Source organism: Poecile atricapillus, chromosome W (genome assembly GCF_030490865.1).
Source record: "Poecile atricapillus isolate bPoeAtr1 chromosome W, bPoeAtr1.hap1, whole genome shotgun sequence".
In the NCBI taxonomy this organism is placed as follows: Eukaryota; Metazoa; Chordata; class Aves; order Passeriformes; family Paridae; genus Poecile; species Poecile atricapillus.
In genome coordinates, this window is record NC_081288.1 from 64,987,406 (window position 1) to 65,012,448 (window position 25,043).

General features: G+C 40.6%; 1 protein-coding gene across 5 annotated transcripts in view; it reads right to left on the reverse strand.

Annotated features, from left to right (window-relative positions):
- The window catches only part of LOC131591460 (protein patched homolog 1-like), a 213,093-nt gene that overhangs the window by 132,718 nt on the left and 55,332 nt on the right, over positions 1-25,043 (reverse strand). For 4 of the 5 annotated variants that reach the window (XM_058862187.1, XM_058862185.1, XM_058862186.1 and 1 more), the window contains 6 exons: positions 18,715-18,904; positions 17,497-17,566; positions 17,291-17,382; positions 12,980-13,178; positions 12,278-12,399; positions 10,762-10,909 (listed from right to left, as the gene is read on the reverse strand). In XM_058862187.1, the coding sequence (XP_058718170.1) occupies positions 10,762-10,909; positions 12,278-12,399; positions 12,980-13,178; positions 17,291-17,382; positions 17,497-17,566; positions 18,715-18,904 (821 nt within the window). Of the gene's footprint in view, positions 1-10,761; positions 10,910-12,277; positions 12,400-12,979; positions 13,179-16,164; positions 17,383-17,496; positions 17,567-18,714; positions 18,905-25,043 lie in introns of those variants that run through there. The other variant, XM_058862189.1, reaches the window with a different exon arrangement.

Here is a 25,043-nt window from a genome sequence, read left to right on the forward strand (position 1 = left end):
AAGTCCATATCATCTTCTACAGCACATATCTGAAATCAACTATGTTTGCCTTAATGTTCCTATTAAAGCACACACTCTATAACAGAGATTTCACTGAGGCTACATGAAATAAATATTTTTGGTAATTATTTCCTGCAAGCTACTGATTATCAAACAAGAATTTGCATCTTCATTAAAGGCCACTGTATTCACAGCTCATTCAAAAAATTCTTCTTTCTGTGTCATTGATTTGCTGTTGTATGAGATGAGTTTTGCCTTTAATCCAAGGTCCAGCAAACAGTAAAACCTTCATGGCTTCTTATATGTGAGTAAGCAAGCAGCTTTGTTATAAATGCAAAGGCAATTTTGGGATAAAATCAAAGAGAAATTTATTAATAAACAATAATAAGTAAAAACAGCGATAAAAACCCACAATAAAAAGATCAGCGCAGCGCTGGGTGGACAGGGGTCTACACCAGAGGTATAGGTTTCCCAAATCCACGTCTGAGCATCCTCAGGATTGGGGTTTTATAGGATTTTTAAGTCCTCAGGCCAAAATTCCAGGCAGGTTCCATTCACCAAGTGTCCTTGATTGTCCAGTGAATGGATTTCCTGACATAGAATGATGACATTATCTCGTGTCCGGCCAGAATCTCCTCATATGTAAAGGAGACTCTGTGTGTTGCAATGTTAGGTTTTTCATGACAGGGTGGTGGAATCCGGGCTGGTGCCGATGGGTATCTCGGCCGGGTTTTCTCCTTTGTCTCCCCTGATTGCTTTTTCAACACAGAAATGTTTAAGTCTGGCGAAGTCTTTCTTTTGGAACTTGTCTTTTTCCACTGATCGGTTTCTCTACCCACTGGAATCCGCAGGGCGTTGCTTGGGTCCGGAGGTAGATAATTTCCCGAGCTAGTTTCATTGTTTTCCTGATGGTCCGTGTCCTGTGTGTTTGTTTGGGTTGATGGGCCGGTTTGGGTTAGTTATCTTGGGCGTTGCTGGCAATCAGCAACTCCTTGGAGAAAAGCCTCATCCTACTTTGAGGAGAGGCTTTTCTATGCTTTATATTTTGTTTTGTTCCTACAAAACATATCTTTCTTATATACACTCCGAATTTTTAATACAACAATAATTTATTACAGTCCCCCACCTAATAATTTATCACATTTAAAAATTCGTTACTTTCACACTTTCTTTTAAAGAAAAGTATCCTTTTCTTATTCTTTTTCATTATCATTTTTTTCTTTGTTTAATTGTCAATTTCAGTGGTCAGCATATGTTCGTTTTCAAATTTTTCTAAGGCCTTTAATGCCTTATCACTCTCTTTCTCTTCTTCTAAAATCAGTAATTTAGAAAGAAGGGCATTTTTATCTTGTGATTTTTCCGGATCTATTGGGAGGGCGGCAATTTGCATTCCTTGCACTACAGATTGTATTAGCCTAATCAGACAAGGAATTAAACAAGGCAAAAAGATGATTCCGGCTATTGAACATCCTATAAAGAATACTAGCTTTTTCCACCAAGCCCCTTGCCCGAAAATTTGGTCCCACCAAGAGGCTTGTAGAATAGAATTCCATTTTTGAACTGGCACATGTGCCACTTTCTTGATTTCCGCAGCTAGTCCCTTTATAGTCTCGCCATAATCATCTATTTCCATGCAACACTCTGATTCATTAAATCTCCCGCACACCCCTCCCTCCTCAGCTAGCAAGTAGTCGAGAGCCAGTCTGTTCTGATAAACAAAGGCCCTCATTTGAGAATGTTGCCTTGCTAGGAGTTCCAGGGCTTCTGAGGTGTGATTTGAAACTACCTCCATTACCGCTTGCAGTCGAATGAGCCGATTGAGGAGATAAATGGGGGTTCTATAACCCCAACTGCCATCATTCGCCCAAGTGGCCGGACCATAGTATTGTATGATTCTCTCGGCCGGCCATTCCTCCTCGTTCCATTTCTGGCTCCCTCCTGCTATCGGTAATATCTTTTTTAGGTCCCTCTTTTGTCGAGCTAAGGTTTCAAAGAGGGGAGCCCCTAGGGACTTACTTTCACCTTTTGGTAGTGTAAAGAAAAATGGCCGAATTAGTCCGAGTGTGCATGACCCTTTCCACTTCCGAGGTAATTCACTGTATGCCTTTTTCCCGCATATCCAGTAAATTCCATCGGGAGCTTCCCAGTTTTTATTAGTTTTTGCCGGATCCTCCCAATAATCCCTCAGGCCTATGAAAGCATGGAAGGGATTGGCCCCTGGTTTCTTGTTCCAACATAATCCGATAGTCTCTATCCACTCGCAATTGTTTTCCCGATAGGAGATCCAATATCCTTCGGGTGATTCCGGGTGCCAGATTTTTGTTTTCTTTTCTGAGTTTACCGTGAGGGTATTCACACACGGAGTGTATCCTACCAAATCGGTAAACTCTTTTCCCTCCCGGCTAATGCAAAAAGTCCCAATTATTCGGTCATCTATGACCCATCCTTCTGGCCTCCGGGTTGTTTTCGAGAATTTTAATTCTGTCCCTTTTAATATCTGTTCCGGGGTCAATCCCTCTCCTTTCCATGGCCATCTCTCGGCTGATTTTAAGCCACCGCATATCCAGCAGTTGGATATACCTAATTCGGTGGCTATTTCCTGCATTAGATCAACAAACAGGTTTTGGTTGGGGCTGGGTAATTTCCAATTATCGTATTATCTTTCTAATAATTCATATTGTTCACTGAGAGAGTTTAACCTCTCTTGCTCCAGCCTTTTCTTTTTATTTTCCATTTCTTGTCGTTTTATGTCTATAGCTATTTGTTTTATTTTACTCTCTGGATCTAATCCCTTTTCATCCTTTGAAAAGCAGAACACTGGGTCAAATTGAAGACACGAGTTCTCATCATCTGACTTCAATAGTTCCAAAATTATGGGTTCATTATTGAATGTCAGCCTTGCCTCGTGTTTCACATTTTTCCCTTCCCAGTACAATTTTCCCCCCATCATGCACGGTTTTAAGTTTGCTTCATTGTAGCATGTAGGGTTAACTCGGTGGTATGCCAAAAACGTCGAATGCTTCTTTCCCCCAATCCAGACAGTCTTATTACACTGTCCACAGACCTCGATTGGGGGAATTCCCTTTATTTCTCTTTTGTTTCGGAAGTGGGTCCTTACAACCCCTATTCCTTCCAAGTTCCGAATGGGTTTTTCCTTGATACTTACTCTCGAATTCGAGCACCAGATTTTCTTTTTTGATTTACACAATTCGAACTGAGTGCCGTTTAACCAACAAATACCTGCGTGTAGTTCCGAAGGGCACTCGGTCAAGAGCTCGTTTTCTGTGGCAGTCTGACACTGCTCACACTTCCCCTGGGGAACCTCCCCTGGGGGAACCTCGGCCTCTATTTTCTTGATCGAGCACATGACTAGGCTCAGGGACATCAGGATTCCCCACAATTGCATCCCTCTGCCATTCCCTCCGCCCGTACAAAAGTATACGGCGGGGATAACCATCTTCCCGGCAGCAAGGACTGTCTTCAGGGGCCCTTGATGTCCTGATGGCAAACCTCCGCTTGAAGGTTGCCCACCGAGATGCTTTAACTGGTTCAAATCTGCAAGGTACTTTTACAGTCCTCCGACACTCAATTTCCAAGGGTTCTGCTTTGCAATCAAGCTGACCCCCTAATCCTTTTTGATAAAACAGGAACCACTCCGGAGAGTCAAGTTCCAAAAGGCCCGCTCGAGTTGCAAGTATCAGGAATCGATTGGTCTGGTCTAACTCCCTCTCGTGGCACCTAGTGCACAATCCCCTCGGTTTATAACCCCTTATGCAATGAGTTACCCAAATCTGCTTACAATAAGCGCACTTAAAATGTACAAACGGGAAACAATAACAATCGCGGATATTGCAACTTATCCTTTCGCTATTGTTCATTTGTGGTGCCTTCGGAGCTTGATTTTCAAATCTCCTGGCGGGGTGGTGATCTTCCACTCGGGGGCTTGGCAATCCGGAACTTTCTTGGCCCGAGAAAAGTGAGTCCACCCTTTCTCGGCCGTTCATACAGCGGTGTCCGTGGTCAGGAGAACGAGGAACGGGCCTTCCCAATGAGGACTGAGGGGAAGTTCCCTCCACACTTTAATCAATACTTTGTCGCCCGGCTGGATTTTGTGAATTGGAAATCCCAGTGTCGTGCTTTGAGGAATCAGTCCTTTTTTCCGGAGTTCCTGTAGATTTTTATTTATAGAAATGAGATAAGGTTGTAATTGCACATCCTCTATTTGGGGGTGTGCCACCGGCATCCCATGCCTATATGGCATTCCATATAGCATTTCAAAAGGGGATAAACCGGTTTCAGAATGAGGCATGGTCCTGATGTTTAACAAAGCTAAAGGAAGACATCGGACCCAAGTCATTTTTGTTTCGATTATTAATTTGGACAATTGCGATTTTAATGTTTGATTCATCCTTTCTACCTGTCCCGAGCTTTGAGGGTGCCAGGGGGTGTGATATTGCCATCTGATTCCCAATGCTTCTGACAGTTGTTTAATGATTTTGGAGGTGAAGTGAGTCCCTTGATCCGAATCGATATGGTCTATTATCCCATATCTAGGAATTATTTCCTCTAGTAGAATTTTAGACACGGTTTGGGCCGTAGCCTTTGCTCTGGGAAATGCCTCGACCCAATGTGTCAGTTTATCTACTATCATTAGTAAATATTTATTTCTCCCAATCTTTGGTAATTCCGTGAAATCTACCTGGACTCTCTCGAATGGCCTATACGAAAGTGGTCGGCCACCCCAATTTGTTTGTTTTGAATTGGCACGATTTACTTTCTGGCATATCACGCACCCCTGTACCTCTTGCTTGGCAAGTTCAAAGATTCCTTTACATCCGAAAAATTTTAAAAATTGTTCAGCCAGTGCTCTGGTTCCCCAGTGGGTTTGTTCATGCAATCTCCTGAGTATTCCTCTCGCTATACTTTTTGGAACCAGCTCCCTCCCGTCTGGCAACCACCATTTATTTTCTTTAAAATATCCACCTACCTTCTTGAAATCTTCTTGCTCCTTCTCTGAAGGAAGCACGGACACTTCTGGGGTTTCTTTGGGACTGATCTCGGGAATACTTACCGCCCGTAACGCAGCTCGTTTCGCTTCTTTGTCCGCTAGATTGTTTCCCCTGGTGTGAAACCGCCACCCAGTTTGGTGTCCTTTTACATGGACTACGGATATCTCCTGGGGCTCTCTGACAGCTTCTAAAATTTGTTTAATTATTTCTCCATGTATTAATCTTTTTCCCTTGGTGTTTATTAAACCTCTTTCTTCCCATATTTTTCCGAAAGTATGCACTACCCCAAATGCATACTTTGAATCCGTGAAAATAGTTCCCCTTTTTCCCTTCAGGCCTTTGAGGGCTCTTGAGAGTGCAAATAGTTCACAGGCTTGAGCCGACCAGCATGCCTGCAAGGGACCTGATTCTATGATTTGTTCGGTCTTACCATTTATGATGGCATAACCTGACTTTCTTTTTCCTTCTACCATTTTTGATGAACCATCAATGAACCATTTTTCCCCCCCTTCTAACTCTTGATCTTCCAGGTCCGGTCTTACCTTAGTTTGCAATTCTACTGCTTCAATGCAATCATGCAATAGCTCACCTGTTGGTTCCCCAAACAAAAACTGCGCCGGGTTTTGGGCAGTAGTTGTTCTTAACTCGAGGCCTGGTGAACTGATTAGCATGGCTTCATATTTCAGAAGTCTTGAATCAGTTAGCCATTTCTCGGCTTTTTGTTGTAAGATATTTCTTACATCGTGTGGGGTGTAGACTGTTAAAGAGGCTCCAAAAGTTATCTTTTTTGCTTCCCCAACTAACAGAGCTACTGCAACAATTGCTTGCAAGCAAGTAGGCCACCCTCGACTGACTGGATCTAGGATTTTTGATAAAAATCCTATGGGCTTTTTCTTTTCTGCCCACTCCTGGGTCAGAACTCCTTGGGCTGTTTGTCCACTTACATCAACAAATAGCTGGAATTCTTTGTTTGTGTCTGGCAAGGTTAGAACAGGGGCAGTTATAAGTGCAGTTTTCAATTCCTGAAACTTGCTTTCATCCTGAGTGGTCCATTTCACTCTATCTGTGTTTAATCTCTCATACAAAAATTTTACTTTTTCGCTGTATCCTTCAATCCACTGTCTGCAATATCCCAGGAGCCCTAAAAATTGCCTGATTTGTCTTTTCGTTTTTGGGGCTGGGAGCACGAGAATCCCAGCCACTCTGTCAGGATCTAACATCTTTTTCCCCTGAGAAATCCAATGTCCCAGATATTTTACCTCGGGCTCCGTAAACTGCAGTTTGGATTTTGATACTTTCAAACCCTTTTTTCCCAAAAAATTCAACAATGAAATTGTACTTTTTCTGACTTTTTCTTCCATGGTTCCAGCAATTAATAAATCATCCACATATTGTAAGAGCTTTGTCCCTTCCTCTGGAATGAATTCAGTAAGTAATTGTTCCAATGCCTGTCCAAATAAATTGGGTGATTCCACAAACCCCTGGGGGAGGACCGTCCACCTTAATTGTTGATTTCTATTCGTGTCCGGATCCTCCCACTGAAAGGCAAAGAAATTCCTACTCCCTTCATCCAAAGGACAAGTCCAGAATGCGTCTTTTAAATCAATTACACTGTACCATACATCCTCGGGTGAGAGTCTGTTAAGTAAAGTATAAGGATTTGCCACTACCGGAAACCTGGTTCGGGTTCTAGCATTTACTGCCCTGAGATCCTGAACCAGTCGGAAGCTCCCATCCGCTTTCTTTACTGCCAGGATGGGGGTGTTATGTTGGGACATGCAGGGTTCGAGGGTACCTCCTCTAAGGAGGTCATCAATTACTAGTTTCAAACCCCTTTTCCCTTCTATCGGGATGGGATATTGTTTTACCCTTATCGGGTCCTCTGGGTTTTCTATTTCAATTTTGATGGGGGTGATATCTAATTTCCCCACCTCCCCTTTTGAATGCCACACTTTGGGATCAATTTCCCTTTCATCTTTCGGAGTTAAATGAAATATCTTTATTACTAATTCAGAATTCTTTACAACAATGTTTATACCTAACGAGACAATCATATCTCTTCCTAATAAATTGTAATCGGCTTCTTCTACTAATAACAAATTTCCTAGGCATATTTTATTTTCAGACTCTATTTCCACATCTTTAATTACAGAAACTTTGAAGGGATCTCCCTTCGCACCGATTACCACTACCTTTTCTTTACTTGCTACGCATCCCCTGGGTAATTTTTGCAGGGTGCTTCTCTCAGCTCCCGTGTCAACCAAAAATTCTATTTCCTAACGATGGGGACCCACTTTTAACTTTATCAAGGGCTCTTTAGCTGTTATCGTCCCCATCTGAAAGAGCCCAAGACTTCCCTAATCTTCTTGAAATACTTGTTCATCTTTTATTTTCTGGCGGCAGTTCCGCTGAATGTGTCCTACTTTCTTACAGTAAAAACATTCTGGGGGATCTTTCCGCGGGGCGGAGCCATCCTTCTGTGGCTCCTGCGGCTTTTTCGGCGCTGTTTTAAACTTGCCGTGCGCCTGTTCTTGTTTCTGAGCTTCTTTTACTGCGGCCACTAGTATTTTGGCCTGAAGTTTCTGTTTCTCGTCCTCTCTCCTCATATAAATCTTTTGAGCTTCCCTTAGAAGCTCTTGGAGACCTTTCTCTTGCCACCCTTCAATCTTTTCTAATTTCTTTCTAATATCCTCCCATGATTTCGCCACGAATTGTGTTTTGAGTAACACTTCTCCTACCGGAGAGCTAGGGTCTGTCCCAGAATAAATCTGCAGACTTCGCCGCAATCTCTCCAACAACTCGGTGGGGGATTCCTCCTTCCCCTGACATTCCCCAAACACCTTACTAATATTTTGGCCCCGGGGAACCGCTTCCCTTATTCCTTGCACAATTATATTCCTTAAATCATTCATGCTCCTTCTGCCATCCTCTGTTTGGGCGCTCCAACTCGGGCTTACGCTCGGCCACTTCTGGTCGCCTGGCGTTCCCTGAGGGTTTCGCCGCTCCCAGTCTCTGATACCAGCCTGTTTAATCATTTCTCTTTCCTCTTGACTAAACAGAGATCTCAAGATAGCCATGAGATCCTCATATGTATAAATGCTACTGCCTAAAAATTCATCCAATCTCTCTGCTACTCCAAACGGAACATCTAACAATCGTCCCATCTCTTTCTTAAACGCTCGCACATCCCCTGAATTTAGGGGTACATTCACAAACCCAATCACTCCCGGAGCCGTAGGCACTTCCCTGAGAGGGAACATTCTGTGCCTACTCTCATTCTCTTCCCATTCTTCACTCATCTGTCTAGCCTTAAACCGAGTCCTGCTTGCGGGGGGGGAATAGGGGTTTTTGAGAGTTTGTTCCTTTATTGCTGATGTAAAATCAGTCGCCACTAGGTTATTATGAAGGATTCCCCTTGCCAAATTCGAGGAACCTGGCTGGGGCAGCGGGACGGGCAATGGGGGATACGGAGATCCCCGACTTTGCGCTACCATGGTTTCTGGGGAAACAGCGGCGGTTGCGGTTCCCACAGGAGGAGCCAGAGGAGGGGCCACCGGAACCACTGCTGGCGCCGGTTCCCCTGTTCGCGATGTGTGTGCTTCACCTTGTTGCGCTGGCGAGCTCGTGGGAGCTGATGGCACCACTTGATCCACCACGGGAGACCCTGCCGGCCCGTGGTATGGAGGGGGTAAATGATCAAGGGGCTCCCAGGTTTCTGTTTTTATTTCACTTTTTAGTTTCATCGGAAATAGTCCTACTCTGGCCTTTAGCCAGAGTCTGGCATATTCCTTTTCCTCGGAGTCCGAGGAAACCTTGCTCTCTACATAAGAGAGTAACTCATTACACGTCCACTTTTCAAATGTTCCTAATATTGGCCAAGTGAGATGGGGTCTCAGTTCCTGTTCACCCCAAACCTCGGCACAATAGTAGATCATTTTTGCCTTGGACTTCTTTTTCCTCTCAGGGCAATTTTCCCAATATTTTAACAACCAACCTAAAGGACTTTCTGGTGGGATGTCTAACAATTCCTTCGTTTCTATGGAAGGGTTTTTCTTATCTACTGGTTTTTGTATTTTACTCTTTTTCTGTCCCATGGTGAAAAAAAGGAGTCTTACCTAGTACTCTGCGTTGTGTTTGTGTTTTGAGAGTCAAAAGTCTGCTAATACTCACCTTCGCGGTTTGCTGTTCCGGGGTTTTTCTTAGCGCTTTGATCTCTCCTTCGGACCTCTCCTGGATCCTAATTGCTAGAAGAGTTTACTCTTTCCAGAGCTCTACTGGACGTCCTCTTCCTCTTCCAGCCCTTTGTGATCGGTCCCCCAGAGCACCCCTTTGGCCCCAGGCTTTACAAACGCGTAGAGAGAGTCCTCTCACACCGATTCGCTTCCTCCGTGGCCGGCCAATTCCCTCGCGGGAGGATGGAACCGCGGCTTTTGGAGTCCGCACTCGCTCCGTGATCAGATCACGTCTCACACACGCTCGCCCAATCACCCCGCTCAACCTCGCAGTACTTACAGCAATTTTCTTGCGAGGATGTCTTCGTGCACAACTGACTTTTTATGAGCTACCAAGCCGCGGCTTCTTTTCCCGAGCTCTTCTTGGATCCGTATCCTCTTTTATTGTGGTTTTTACCTTAGCCTAAATTTGGTTCGGATGTCGGAGTGAACTGCGTAGGTTCTCGGCTTCCCAGGCCGCTGAAATCAGCGGGGGTACCCCCCTGGATAGCGAGGTTCTCCCACAGTTTTTCCGATCCGAGTCACGGCACCAATCTGTTATAAATGCAAAGGCAATTTTGGGATAAAATCAAAGAGAAATTTATTAATAAACAATAATAAGTAAAAACAGCGATAAAAACCCACAATAAAAAGATCAGCGCAGCGCTGGGTGGACAGGGGTCTACACCAGAGGTATAGGTTTCCCAAATCCACGTCTGAGCATCCTCAGGATTGGGGTTTTATAGGATTTTTAAGTCCTCAGGCCAAAATTCCAGGCAGGTTCCATTCACCAAGTGTCCTTGATTGTCCAGTGAATGGATTTCCTGACATAGAATGATGACATTATCTCGTGTCCGGCCAGAATCTCCTCATATGTAAAGGAGACTCTGTGTGTTGCAATGTTAGGTTTTTCATGACAGGGTGGTGGAATCCGGGCTGGTGCCGATGGGTATCTCGGCCGGGTTTCCTCCTTTGTCTCCCCTGATTGCTTTTTCAACACAGAAATGTTTAAGTCTGGCGAAGTCTTTCTTTTGGAACTTGTCTTTTTCCACTGATCGGTTTCTCTACCCACTGGAATCCGCAGGGCGTTGCTTGGGTCCGGAGGTAGATAATTTCCCGAGCTAGTTTCATTGTTTTCCTGATGGTCCGTGTCCTGTGTGTTTGTTTGGGTTGATGGGCCGGTTTGGGTTAGTTATCTTGGGCGTTGCTGGCAATCAGCAACTCCTTGGAGAAAAGCCTCATCCTACTTTGAGGAGAGGCTTTTCTATGCTTTATATTTTGTTTTGTTCCTACAAAACATATCTTTCTTATATACACTCCGAATTTTTAATACAACAATAATTTATTACAGCTTCTTAATTAAAAAAAAAAAAATCAGCCTTTTAAAATAGCTTGTTACAGCATAAGGATAACTTTAAAACCAGGACACAACAGTCAGTTCAAGCATTTTCCTTGAGAAAATACTATAAATAGCCACAACTAAAGGCAGTGGATCTTAGTAAAGTTATATAGCAAGACATCTAGGTTATTGTCTGTTTTACCTCCACATACATCCGCTGCCAGGCTTCCAGAATTGCTGCTGCCTTATCCTCACTCCAGTTGATATGTGAAACATATTCATGCCCCTTGAAGTGCTCATACATTTGCTTAGGAGTCATTAACTGAAACATGGTTTGCAAAGCCTGGGCACTGTAACAGGGAGAGAAGAGAGAGGAGAAAGAGGCATTAAAATAAGCATTTTCAAGAAATGTTTTTTCACTGTATAAAGGCTCAAATGAAAGCCTAATAGGAGCTTGAATAAATTCTTGATTTTATAGGCCACATGTTGATATTAAAATTGAACAGAGTATAATTATTCTACCATGTATCTGGTGAAACTGTACTAGTCTATATAGTACTGATGTTAAGTCTATATTTCACTGAAGTTAGTGAGTATTTTGCCATTATTTTCAATAGGATCAGTTTCAGGAGCAAAGAATGTAACCCTGCAAATCACTTGTAACGATCATGACTGACAAACAGATTGCTATGAGAAGGACACAAGAACAGTTATTCCTATAAGATCTTGCAAATGCTGTTGGCAATTTGTCATTTGAAGACCTTGGTCTTTTTCATACCTTGGAGAGAAATGCCAGACTAAATTCCTGACACCTGAGAAGCAGCAAAAAATACACAAAAGGCAATAATTATCCACTGTAAATTTACACAGTATGTAACTGTATCCAATAATTTTAGAAGCTTAAGGAACTATTTAATTTTTCTCCAAGAATAAATTTTTTGGCTATTTTTTAGAAAATACTAAATACATTTTCAGTACTTAATGTCAATGAAAAAAAAACCATAAAAACCCATATAAAAAGTTCTAGTAAGAATTATCTGTATTAAATATGCAAGAATTATACTTAATATAAATTTGGATTCAGTGTATACGTCTAAATAATGTTTTTATATGTCCTTTTTAAAACACAGTTCTATTTCAAGGGGTTTCCCTCCAAAGTAGTGCTCCATGACTTCTTCAAGAAGTTTGAAACAAATGGTTTTATTTTGTCAGTCAAAAATGTATTCAAGATACAGTGACATAAAGAATATACCTTTCTCTGTGTATTGACCTTAAACAGTTCAATGGAGATTTTGGTTTTCTGATAGAAGTCCAACGAGTGGGCACATTACCAAAGTTATATTTCCCCTTTTTTTCCTTTGATCATATTTCAAAAACACAAAGTTTTTCATTATTTAAAATACTGTTCAATGCTTTATACATACACTCTAAACAACAAAGTTGTCAGGAAAAAAATATTTCTGAGAAATGTACACTATCATTTTTAGGTTTGAAGTAGGCACCAATGACACCTCCTTAAATTTAAACAGCTGTTTAATAATCACTCTTTTAAATTCTGTCCTCATCAGGGATGTCCTTCTATACCCGGGTTCATAATATATATCATTCACAGCCTTTGAAAGGCAGTTGATTTTGCATGATCTGTGCCCCTGCCAAAAAAATCCCAAACTCTAACAAAGAAAAATTAAAAATTCTTCTGTAAACATTTGTTTGCTTACCTGACAAGCTTACCAGAACTATTCTTGACTGTACCACCTATAATCAATTCCTCCTGCCAATGCATGTATTTTCTTGACAATCCATAGCATCCACCACTCAAAACAAGAGGTACATCAAGAGGCTAGAAAAAAGTTTTAAAGAAGCAATTCATCAGTTGCACAACTTAAGACAAATCCTAAATCAACACCTAGTGTACTGAAATAACAGATAATGAAGATCATCTAGGAAGTCTACAAAGAGAAATGTGTTCAACAAACAGACATAGACAAACTAGCCTGATACTTGTTCACCAGATAGCAACTTCACCAAAGCCAAAGTGACTGATAAACGGATATATAAAGTTGGATCAACAAAACTGGCCCTACTTGTAGGAAGACCTTGCTGCAGTGTCAGTGCACAGCAGTAGCTGTATTCCAGGAGTGTCTGCCTGAGGCATGTTGCCTGCTGAAATAATGTGTCCACATTGCCACACCTAGCCAGTAGCTGAGAACTGTAATTTCACTCTAAATATGTGTGATTAATATTGCATCACAGGCTGAAAAAAGTTAGTTATCCTGGGTTAATGGTATATATATTAGAAACCAAATAAATCACTGAAGAACATAATATATATTTTACTTGGAAGGGAATGGTACCCTTTTCTCTCACCACACATACAGAGCCTCCCTTGAAAAGATTTACACAAAGGTAAGCAAACTTACTTTGGTGGAATTTTTGTTGGGAGCTGTGATTGGGCAATCAGGATCAGCAGGATTCAGACATGGTCGATCCATATAACCATGACCAACCGCTGCTTTTTTCAGCATTTCCTCCCAGCTTTCCACTTGGTAATTTATTTTTTTTAACTCTTCTAAGAATTCTAAGGGGTCAAAGTTGATCCACTGCAAAGGAGGTTTCCCTCTATTAAAAAAATCAGGGGAAAATTACAAAAAAAGAGACAAAATAAGTATCGAAACATAATTTTTTAATTTGCATTTGTACAGATGTTGAAGTTGTTTTCTGTTACAAGTTATAACCCTTTCTGGTAAGGTTGTTTCATAAAATGAAATGCATGTTTTAATTATATTTGTTTATGCATACTTTTCTTGTAGCCCTGTGGTGATTTTAACAAAAATAGCCAGTACTTACATACCGATTTACTGTATGAAAGGTGTGATGGGTTTTAGCACTAGCTAAAATCACCAAGGTACTTACTCATTTCTTGATGTGAGATATGGATTAGGAGAAGGGCAAAACAGGCTTAAAACTTAAAAGAAATAAAGAAACTTTATTAACAGGACTACAGGAATAAGAAACCAGAATAAAACCTCCAGAAACCTTTTCTCCCCCCACCTAACCTTTTTCCTTTCCCAACTGACAACGTAGAGACAAAAGCTGGGATGTTAAAGCAGTACCAACTATACAAGTTTCATCAGTCTTTTTAGGGAGAGGAATTTTCTCATGTCATTCCATGGAGAGGACTCCACAAGAAAGAGTTTTTTCATGGCTTTTCATTTCTACAACTGGCAGTAGCCTGGGCAAAAACTCTGCCATCATGCCTTTCTCCCATTTTCACACCACTCAGAAGTGTGTTCATGGACCATGAACTCAAGGGATATTATTTTAAGGATGAATTATTCAAAGGCAAAGGTTCTCTTCATCTGTCTCTGTGATGCGCTGGTGCCTCTCAGCCCGGAGCAGACCGTCCTCCCATCCTCGGCCTGGAGCCGCCTGTGCGGGCCATGGAGGGGGGGTATTGGCAAGATGTCAGCAGCCATGGCCTGGCCCAGCCTAGGGCCAGGGGCCCCCCTGGGAAGGGCTTCAGTCACCCCACTGGAATGGGACCCGGAGGGCTTCCCGGGAGGGGCCACAGCAGAGCCTGGCCCAGCCTGGGGAGGAGTCACCGCAGTCTCCATCCCCTGCCTAGGAGACGCTGGAGTCTGGCCCAGCCTCCCCCAGGCTTCACAGGTCGAGGGGGAGTGGGGCAGCTGCACCAGAGTTCTGCTACCTTTCAAGGCTTACCACGAAAGGGAATATTTCCATGTTAAAAATAATTTTATTTACAAACTAAGTAAAACAAACCATCAAGCACCTAAATAACAAAAAAGCAGCCAACTGCTGCTTCAAAGAATTTGGAGGGAGGTGAGAGGGGAAAAACGGGAGGAGACTCAGGAAAGAAATCCCTTCACATAGTATCAGATTACTTTTTGCTAGTCTAGTAATCATCTTCCAAATGTAATCAATCAATATAGCTGGTCTTTTTTATCTATAACAATTCTGTGCTCCTTGTAATAAATTATTTGTAAATAAAAATTCGTAAAGGTATAAATAAGATGTATATGTGTTAAAATAATATAAAATCCAAAGATGTACATAAACCCTTTTTCCAAGCCTGGCCGGGAGTTTTCCTCCAAAGGCAACGCAAGAAAACAAAGGACTAGCTCGGAGGAGGAACCCACCTCCGGACCTGACCAACGTCCCTGCAGATCTCTGTTGGGAAACAATCAAGGTCGACAAAGACAAGCCTCAGAAAAAGTATCCGCTGCTAGTCCTGAATCACCCACCTGTCAGACCAGTGTTGGAGATGCAATCACTGGAAACAAAAGGGAAGACTCTGCCGAGATTTCCATCGGCACCAATCCCGGATCACACCACTTCTGCCTTGATAACCCAAATTAAAATACATACAGAGTCTCTTTACATATGAGGAGACTCTGTCCGGACACTGGTTAGGTCTATTTTTCCAAGCCAGGAAATCCATTCACCGGACAATCAAGAACACTTGGTGAATGGAGCTTGCTTGGAATTTTAGCCTGAGGACTTAAAATCCCTATAAAACCCCAAGCCTGAGAGCGCTCAGACGTGGATTTGGGAACCCTACACCTCCGGTGTAGACCCTGTCCACCCAGCGCTGCGCTGACCATTTTTATTGTGGTTTTTTTCTCTCATTGTTGTTCTTTGCTGTTTATTAATAAATTTCTCTTTTTGATTTTATCCCAAAATTGCCTTTGCATTTATAACATCCTGAAAATACCCTGGCTGCTTGACTATCAACCATCAAACTTTCCTGCCACCATGGCTGTCATCACTGTCACATCTCCCACCCTCCACTTTTGAATTTGTGATGTTGACAGACTACAAAGGCTTTTGGGTACCTAATTCTGCGATTCAAGCCACAGTGCATTTGCTTAAACAGGCTTAATTCTCTATTTGAAATCTCCCAACCAGAAAATGCAACCCCTCCTTATCTCCCCATCTAAAATTGTACACTAAACATTAGGAGATAGACATCGAAAATTGTTTTCACAGAGACATGCAAATCAGGACAGAAACAATAACTCAAATGTTAACTCTTGTATGAATAACAGAAAACACCTGCACAGATTAACAGTTAACTCATTGAATAATCCAGGACATACAATATCACACTTATATTTGCTTTTTTTAATGATCTCATAAGCAAAGTATTTGAGTTTTATTCCTTAGGAAGACTTGAGTATTTACCCAAGAGACCTAAATTTTCTTAGAAATAAAATTAACTCCCAGCCAATATTTTGTAGTTTGGGGGGAAGGAAAAAAAAAAAAGAAAGAAAGAAAGAAAAAGGTTATTTCCAAAAAAGTATACATTTAAAAAAGCTTGAATTCAGAATTTATATTTCCTTTTGCATGCCAGCAAAAAAAGAGATTTAATGACACAGGATGTAAATTGATGCATACAAATAATGTTTAAAAAAATGAAAAATCTTTGTTCAATTAAAAAAAAATCCATGCACGTTTTCTGCAAAGACACTACAAATTATTTTATTATTATTATAGTGAGTTGACCCTGTCTGGATGCCAGACACACACCAAAGCCTCTCTATCACTCCTCTCTGCAGCTGGACAGGAGAGAGAAAAATATAATGAAGGGTTCATGTTTTGAAATAAGGACTGGAAGAGATCACTCACCAAATATTGTCACAGGCAAAACAGACTTGAATTAGAGATATGAAGTGAATTTATTAACAACAAAATCAGAGCAGGAAAATGATAAGTAAAATAAAACCTTCCCTCCACCCTCCTTCCTTCACAGCTCTACCTTCTCCTTCCCAGTGGCACAGGTAGACAGGGAATAGGAGTTACGGTCAGCTCATCACACATTGTTGCTGCCACTTTTCAGAGAGAGGAGTCATTCCCCTGTTCCACCTTGAGGTCCCTCCCACGAGAGACAATTCTCCACAAAAGTCTCCAGCATGAGTCCATCCCACAGGTAACAGTTCTCCACAAACTGCTGCAACATGGGTCACTTCCACAGGGTCAGTCCTTCAGGCTCTAGTGTCAGTCTCCCATGTGGTCAAAAATCCTACCAGGAAACCTGCTCCAGCGTGGGGTCCTCTGTCTATGGGTCTGCAGGTCCCTGCCAGGACCCTGCTTCAGCGTGGGCTTCCCACAGGGTCACAGCCTCCTCTCAGGCATCCACCTGGTCCAATGTGCATTCCTTCACAGGCTGCAAGTAGATCTCTGCATCCCCATGTTCCTCCATGCGCTACCGGGGCACAGCTGCTTCACCATGATCTACACCACAGGCTGCAGGGGAATCTCAGCTCTGGTGCCTGAAGCACCTCCTGCCCCTCCTTCTCCACTGACCTTGGTGTCTGCAGGGTTGTTCCTTTCGCACATTCTCACCCTGCTCTTCCCTGGCCACAATTACCACTGTGCAAGAACTGGTTTATTCTTCTTCTTAAATACGTTATCACAGAGGCATTACCACCATTTCTAATTGACCCAGCCTTGACCAGCGGCACATCAGTTTTGGAGCCACCAGGGAGGATTGGCTTTGCTAGACATGGAGGAATCTTCTGGCAGCTTCTCACAGAGGCCACCCCTGTAATCCCCCTTCGACCAAAACCTGGCCACGCAAACCCAATAAAATTATTTTTAATTATTTTTTTGTTAAACCAGAATCTGAATAAGCATTGGGATACAACTCAAAATCATGCATCATTTTACTATTAAAACTATGAACTGGAAAGCTATAAAAACAGCATGCTTACAGTAGATAGGCAGTTCCTGACTGTAGCTTTCCTCCCTCCCAGAAGCAGTCCAAAGGAGTGATGATTAAACAAGGATAAAGATATTCTATGATCTGCCAAGGTCAGAAAAGGGAAAAAACTACAATTACACTACAATATAATCTAAACAACACAAGCTGAACCATGAAAATATAAATTGCTTATAATCAAATGCCTGTTATGCCTACCTGGTCCATGTACCCTGCTTCTGTGATGAGTTCTCCTGATTTATAACATAAGTGCTCCAATTTCCATTTTCTGTAATAAAGAACAAGGTTTTTTCTTTAACAATTACTGAAAAGTTATTGTTAAAATGCAACATACATTAAAATTGGAACTTATACAGACATGGTGGCTTCAAGTAGTGAATCACTGAGAAAGAAATTTTATTCAATGTAGGTATACCACAACTTTACAAAATACAAAAGGACTTTCTTTTTGTAGATATAACTAGATATATTTATGCAATTTATACCAAATAGTCTCTGTAAAAGTCATTAAAATAATGAAGCTACTTTTGGATTAATAAACTAGTTGACACAACTAAAAGGGACAGAAATGTGGCTTTCTGTGAGCCCACTTGTGAATTAAGATAGCACTTGGTGACACAAGAAAGAACTCAGCTTCAGGCTCAGACTAGATCTGACTCATGTATGTAGGAGTAAAGAAATCATTAGATTGTTGTCGCTAAAGTACACTAAATTATTCACACTACTACCTTCAGTGTTAGAGCAAAAACCCGTGACTTTATTTTCAGACTCCAGTATTTATAGATTCTTGACAATGACCAGGGATTAGATAATTGTTACCATCTTCCCAAGCACATTGGTCATGCAAAATGTCCATCAAAAGATGTTTCTCAGAAGGAATGTGTAAACAACTTATGTTTACAGGACTCTCATGGGAAAGTAACTAAAACTATGAAAACATTATCAGAAGGCTTAATTTTCAGGGCAACAGATTGTTATTATGTTGCTATTACTATGTGATTAAACAGCCCAGCAATTCTATCTACTGGCATTTCTCTTCCATTTTCATTTTCTCTTTAAACCCAAGCTATTGGAAGGCTTTTCATTGCTAGAAATCCCATCAATAAAGCCCCATTTTTAAGACCACAGTTATCACCCCTTTACCAAGAAAAATGCTATACACTGTAGTACTGCTCATAAGGGTACATTTTTAGAATCTCATCCAATACCTCTTACACCATTTCATTTGTTAAAAAGTCAACTGGTCATTGCTATCATGACACAATTTGAAGCATCGGTAATTATTGACATTCAAATCAAAACAGTTCTAATGGAAAAGTTCTGAAGTGCTAGCCATTAAAAAATATATGCAAGGAAGTATCTGTCCATTTTCTCACTCTTGCAGATGTTCAAGAAAAGTTTTACTTTTCTCCTTACCTGTTGTACATATAAACATCTACTCTGCTGGCCTGAAGTGCAGAGTCAAGGTGCTGTCTGAGTGCTTCTATTGTTAGTACATTGGCACCATCTTCATATGGAGTCTGAATCATGAGCTGAGGGTTAAACATGGCTTCTTCTCCAATCTTCTGCCGTGTATAATTTAATTCCCGACTCACTCGTCCACCAACTGATGGATAAATATTAACAGCTTATTCTGGATTCACAGGATGAGCACTGGTCAGAAAATCTTTACCGTGTACATGGAATATTCTACCTCAATCTGATTACAGCATAGCTCTAAATCTAATACCAAATTCCTTTTAGCAACAGTGCAACAAAAAACATATTCCCCATTTAAAATATGCCGTTGTTCCTACTGCATTAAAATACTGATGTGCAAATTGGATCCTCTTAAACAACTTATTTTTCTATTAGAACCAATATTCCATATGTAAAAAAACTCAACAATCTTTTCCTTGCAGACCAGACCAAATACTCTTATGTTACCATTTCTTTCACTTGTATAAAGTCTGCTCCATTAGCACATTTCAAGATAAATGTCTTCAATTTAGTCTTCTAAATAATTTACCAAAGTTAGAAGGGGGATATTTCTCTTCAGTTAAAAAAAGGGAAGAGGGAAAGAGTAAGTGAGCCTGAGTACTTCTTTCAGCATTATACAAAGTGAAAAACAAAAAATAAATTCACACAGAGGTGCAGTCCTGAATGCAATTAAATGTAGCAGAAAGGACCATCTACTATTTGCCCTACTGGTTCAGTACCTGCATAACATGGTGTGATGCAGGGGATAACTCATATACAACACATCAGCTGAGCTGGTGTGCTTCATATTAAAACATGGAGTAAAAAAAAGAAAAAGGCAGAGAGACTGCAAAGAAGATGGGCTCTAGAGGGAGCCATATGCAACTTGCATTGACAGAGAAAATTACATAATGAAAAATGATCTTCCATTTACAAAAAAATATTCATCTACAGTACATATATAACCTCCTCTCTACTCTCTAGAAAATGAATGTGGGAGGGGGTTGAAAAAATTTAGCCCATTATCTGAATCAAGACCATATCCAGATGAAGAGGACAAGAATACCACCAATACATATAGTAAAACATTTTAATAGAGTAAAAGCATGACATTTTAGTAAAAGCCTGTCTGCACAAGCCAGCCTTTGGTATAAGTGATGATATTAAAAGTAGTGTCCTTGAAACTCTCCTGAAGCAGCAAGAATGAAAGAAAAACAATAGCCTTGTGTATTGGAGAAAGAATGTAAATCATATGTATTATCCAATAGTATCTTGCTAAGCCCATGGACCCTGTTAGACCCTATAAAAGTGTGCTAAATATAGAAATAAATGGTGTTCACTACACTTCTGTGAAGACTCAGTGAATAGTCTGGCAGTTTCTCAATATCTGGCGCTCCGATCAGGGACCCCCTGCGGGCAGACGGATTTGGCAGGTCCGTGCACGGAGAGACTCGGACGCGGATCGGTACCAGGTAGGCAAGTCCGTGCACAGGAGGACGTGGACGTGGGCCGCTGGGGGCGAAGACCGAGAGCAGAAAAGGTGAGGAGGGGTCACAACCCTCCCCCTTCCCATGGCCACAAAGAATGGATGGGTTTGCGGCAGCACAAACTGCTTCGAAACATTATCGTTAAATGAAGCAAAGCAGTCAAGAATATGGACCTTGAAAAGCTTGTTCTATGAGCTAGAGATAATAGGCGCGGGCGCCCGGAAGAATGGAAAGACATAGGAGATTTGATGTGGAAGAGAATGATTACAGGGAAAAGCAAGGATACTCTGTCTCTCGATCCAACTTGGCAGATTGTAATTAATACCTTAAAAAACAGGAAAGCGAGATCTAACCAGGCTGCAGCAGCCGTCTTTACCTCCCACTGCTGGGTGAGCATTCCTGTCTATGCTGCCCTTGGACAGAGGGAGGGAGAGTCAGAGAGAAGAAAATAAGGAGAAAGAAACTCCACAGCAAACGCTGAAACAACAAACAGAATCTGTTCAGCAACGTCAGGATGTGATACGTCCTGAACTATTTGCTCCACCTTTGGAGACACTTTAAATACTACAATCTTATCTAAGTTCAACTTTACTACCCTGGAAGAAGAGAAGCCAAATTTAGATTGGTTTTTACCCGAACCAGGGAGACATGGGGGGAGCACTGAAGTCTGCGCAGAGAACAAAGGCACCCCCAGGGCAGAGGCAGTGCAGAAAAAGCTCCAAGGCCACGCTGGACAAATATCAGCAATTACAGAAGCAGTTGAGCAGAAACAGGTGGCTCAGACAGCTTCAAAGAGAGACAAAATAGCCAAAAAAACGCTAACTATGTGGTATCTAATTCTAAATTCATAACAGTAATTAAAAGTTGATAAGTTGCAATGATCACTGTTGTTACCACCTGGCCCTGAGAGACTTTTCGTGTAACATCGCCTGCTTTTGTAAAATCGTGCCCTTTTTCCCTCTATCAGCGAACAACGAGAGAAATATTGAGAGAAAGAACTGCATTCGTTAAAATTAATTTTGTGAGTTTTTTCTTTCTTTCTTTCTCTCTGTTTTTCTCCTCTGTGAGAATATGTGGGGGATGTGAAAAAAGATAACAGCAGCAGAGAGCAGCAGCAGAGCGGGCAGTTCCCCGCCCCCCCTCCCCCTCCAAGAAAAAGCACCGGGACAGTACCCAGTTTGTTAAGAAGTCATGATTCATTGGTTTTTTAAAATGTTTTTATATACCCTTTCAGAGTTAATTTTGTGTTTTAAGTAATTATGAATTTATGTAGTTGCAGTTTTTTAGTTTTACTAGAGAATTTATTGTGATTCTTTGGAAGTTCAAAAAGCCCCTTTTTAAAACAGAAGGTGTTTAAGGTGAATATTAACAGAAGTAAAAGTTACCTTGCAATAATTAGATTTAAAACCTAATGATAAAATATTGAACGATTTACAGTTGCTAGAAATACAACCTTCCAATCAATGTTATCTATAAAAGATATTTATGGTTTAAAAAATAATTAGCTAGGAGAACTTTACTGTACAAGACAATAGTTAAGCATATATTATCCATTTGTTTGTTTTTTCCACAATTTTAATAAGATCATTTCAATGTGAATTTTTTTTGTTATGAAAAACATGTATAACAGCATATATATACCAATTTGAACTTTGGATTTTAATTAAAAGTTAGACTTGATGTTTTTGAAAAGTGCTACAAAAGCTGAAAGGCAACTTGACAAATCCTGTGTTGCTGTGGTTTTTCTCTAGAAAAACTGCACTTTAAAATCCTAACCAACTTAAGCATATACCAGGCAAATTCCTGTTATGAATAAGTATTTTTAGTAACATTTGCAATTATTGTGAGTAATTTTAAAGCCAAATGACATAGAATTGTGATGTATTTGTTACATTTTTATAATCTTTATAGTTAATCCATATTATTGTTATATTGTGTTTAAAAGGTATATATCAAACTTTTAGTTGCCTTTTTGTAGTAACAGAGTGAGATTAAGTTATACTTTTATTTAATATAGTGTCCTGGGGTGACTTTATGATACTGGTATCCCCAATCGTCTGGTTTATGTTATATATTAAGTTCTGCACCTTTAAAACTGGCTCTGAGAGCAAGAGAGGGGGAAGAAAAAGCGCGCAGTTTGTGTTAAAGAAAAACATCACTCCCACACATCTCGCTCCTGAACTGTGGTGTCTGCAGCACGGACAGACAGCGGGACAGAGCTTCTCTCTGGTTTTTAGTTAGTTTTAGCTAGCTGAGGCAGAGGAGTTCCTTGGACCTTTGTTTTTTTCCTTTTTTCCTGGATCTGTGCAAGCCTGCTCTGGACTGAACACCCAGCCAAACCCCGGGAGCTCATGCCTGTGGCCCACCGGGGCCTGGGCCTCGGCACTTTCCAGTGCCGGAGGGACTGATAAGAAACTGAGCGAGCCGTTCACCACATGAAAAGGACTTTTCTTCCTAGATTTGCCATCCCATCGAACAACAAGAGGTTTTATTATTTAATATTACTCAATTTCTGTTAAATAAACAGCTTTTTCCACTTCTCTCCAAAGAATTTTTTTTTTTTTTTTCCCCCGGACCAGAAAGTGAGGAGGGGCATTTCCCTGGGGAAATCTCCATTTAGAGTTTTCCTTCCTAATTTGCCCTAAACTAGGACAAATAGATTAAGTGTTAATAGAATTAAGAAAAGTCAAGTTTTATTATGTTTAGGTTTGAATGTTTTTAAGTTACGTTTTATATCTTTGATATAATTTTTAGGTTAAGTTTTGTTATTTCCTTTTGTCATAATTAATTTTTATCAGGTTTAAATATTGTTTAATTTGAATTGTTTTATGTTTCATTAGAGACACTTGTTTAAACTGCCAAGTATAGTTATTAGCCCAGAGAGATGAAGATGACTACAACTAAAACAGCTGAACACCTGCTTGTGAATAGAAGTGAATGCAGTCTGTGACACCCTTGATTTCATCAGGAGTTCTATTGTTTGTTGCAATCTCTGCAGTTTTTGTTTTTTATAGCTTTCTTATTTTTCAGTGTTTCCACAATTCCAAGAAAATGTAGCATTGCTGAGGGTCAGCTGCCATGGGAGAGGCTTCAGATTAAACCAACTGCAGAATGGTTTAATTGGTCTGGTACCTAAGGCTTCTGATCATTTGCTTTGTACAAATGCCTTTTAGCAGTTGGCTGTGCTGTAAGCATTTCTTAACTGCTACTATTGAAAACCTTGCTTTAAAAATTAGTTAAGAGTCATCTTTCCAGTTTAAAGCCTAAGGCCCTGGCCAAGCCTTGACTTTACCTGGACAGAATGTTTGCCTACAGATCCAGATGTTTTCTGTACCAAATCAGTATTTGAGTCACTTTTTGACTTAGTAATTTGACCCTATTAATATGACAGCTGGATCAATTTTGAAGCGGGCTTGGAGAATCATTTCCGGAGGTGGTTATCCAATCCTTCACTGATTTTTTTTTGTTTCCATTTCTTTGCAGACTATGAGAAGTTGGTGTAGTGTTTTAGTGATTAATGGTAGTTTTATATTACATGTTATTAATAATGCTTATGATTTGATTGATTTTTAGCTGCTAAAGGGTTTTATTTATTGTGTATATGGTTTTCTGTTAATGTTGCTGTACATGACAGAAGTACATCTTATTTTTATTTTTTTAAAAAAAACGTGGGGAATTGATGCCCTAAAAGCATTTGATTAGTGCAATATGTGTATTATAAATTTGGACCGCAAAAATGAAATATTTACATCAAAATTTAGAAAGATCATATAAGCTGAATTTACAATTGAGTGTACCACAGCTAAACCAAAATGATTCATTAACATCAAGGGAAGAAGTGTCTGTGTTTTGTTGACAGGTTCAAAAAGGTCACCTGTTCATCTGACCGGACTTTCTGCCTCTGAAAACATGAGATCCAGTAAATGCAGATGTCACCACACAACCTTGATACTCCAGACAAGATCAGAACTGGACCTGTCAGGACACAGTTGTATCTGAACACTACACAGACAGTTTGCCAAGAGAAATTTTATGTTGTTATTATGATGTTGTGTCTTTACCAATTGTTTCAGTTATTCTCTGTTTTAAGATTTAGAAGGATCTGAAGAACAACCTGAACATCGAAGCCCTCAGTCACCAATCAGCTGCCAGCAGACATCACGGGAGCAGTAAACGTTCCAAGACTGAATCACGTTAAATCATAGTCTGTTTGTAAGAAGAATTTTGTAGATCTAAAGGAGTATAGAGACTCCATTTGACTGTATTTTTGTTATTGTAACTGTATTTTTACCCTTTAAGCAAATTGCTTTCATGCTTAGATTGCATAAATACCAGAGCAAGTGTGTTAAAAGTAGTTAGATAATAGTTAAGATAAAAGACTTTAGTTTGTGTGATAATTGATATTTATAGGTTATTGATAATTTTAGAGAAGATATTAGTATAAAGTATAAGTATTCCCCCTTCAAGAGTTAAAGTGAGCTTATCTGGAAGTTAATTTAACCTTAAAATCTAGCCGTGATTCTGAAAGCATGGTGTCGTTTGTATGGAACAAACTGCTTATAGTAAATGTAATGTGTATAGTCCTGACCAACTGTCTGCTAACCAACATCCAAAAGTGATAGAACATATGGGTCATTCTGGCACACTTGACAGGCCAAAAATCAGTGTTTAAGCCTAGCCACCCCTGGAGATCCTTTTTGCACCTGTCTCATAGGAGTCCCTGAATGGGATCCTCAAGCATTTAAAGGTTTAGTTAGTAATGAGACTCAGCTGAATCAATTGGCAATGTTACAAGAGTGC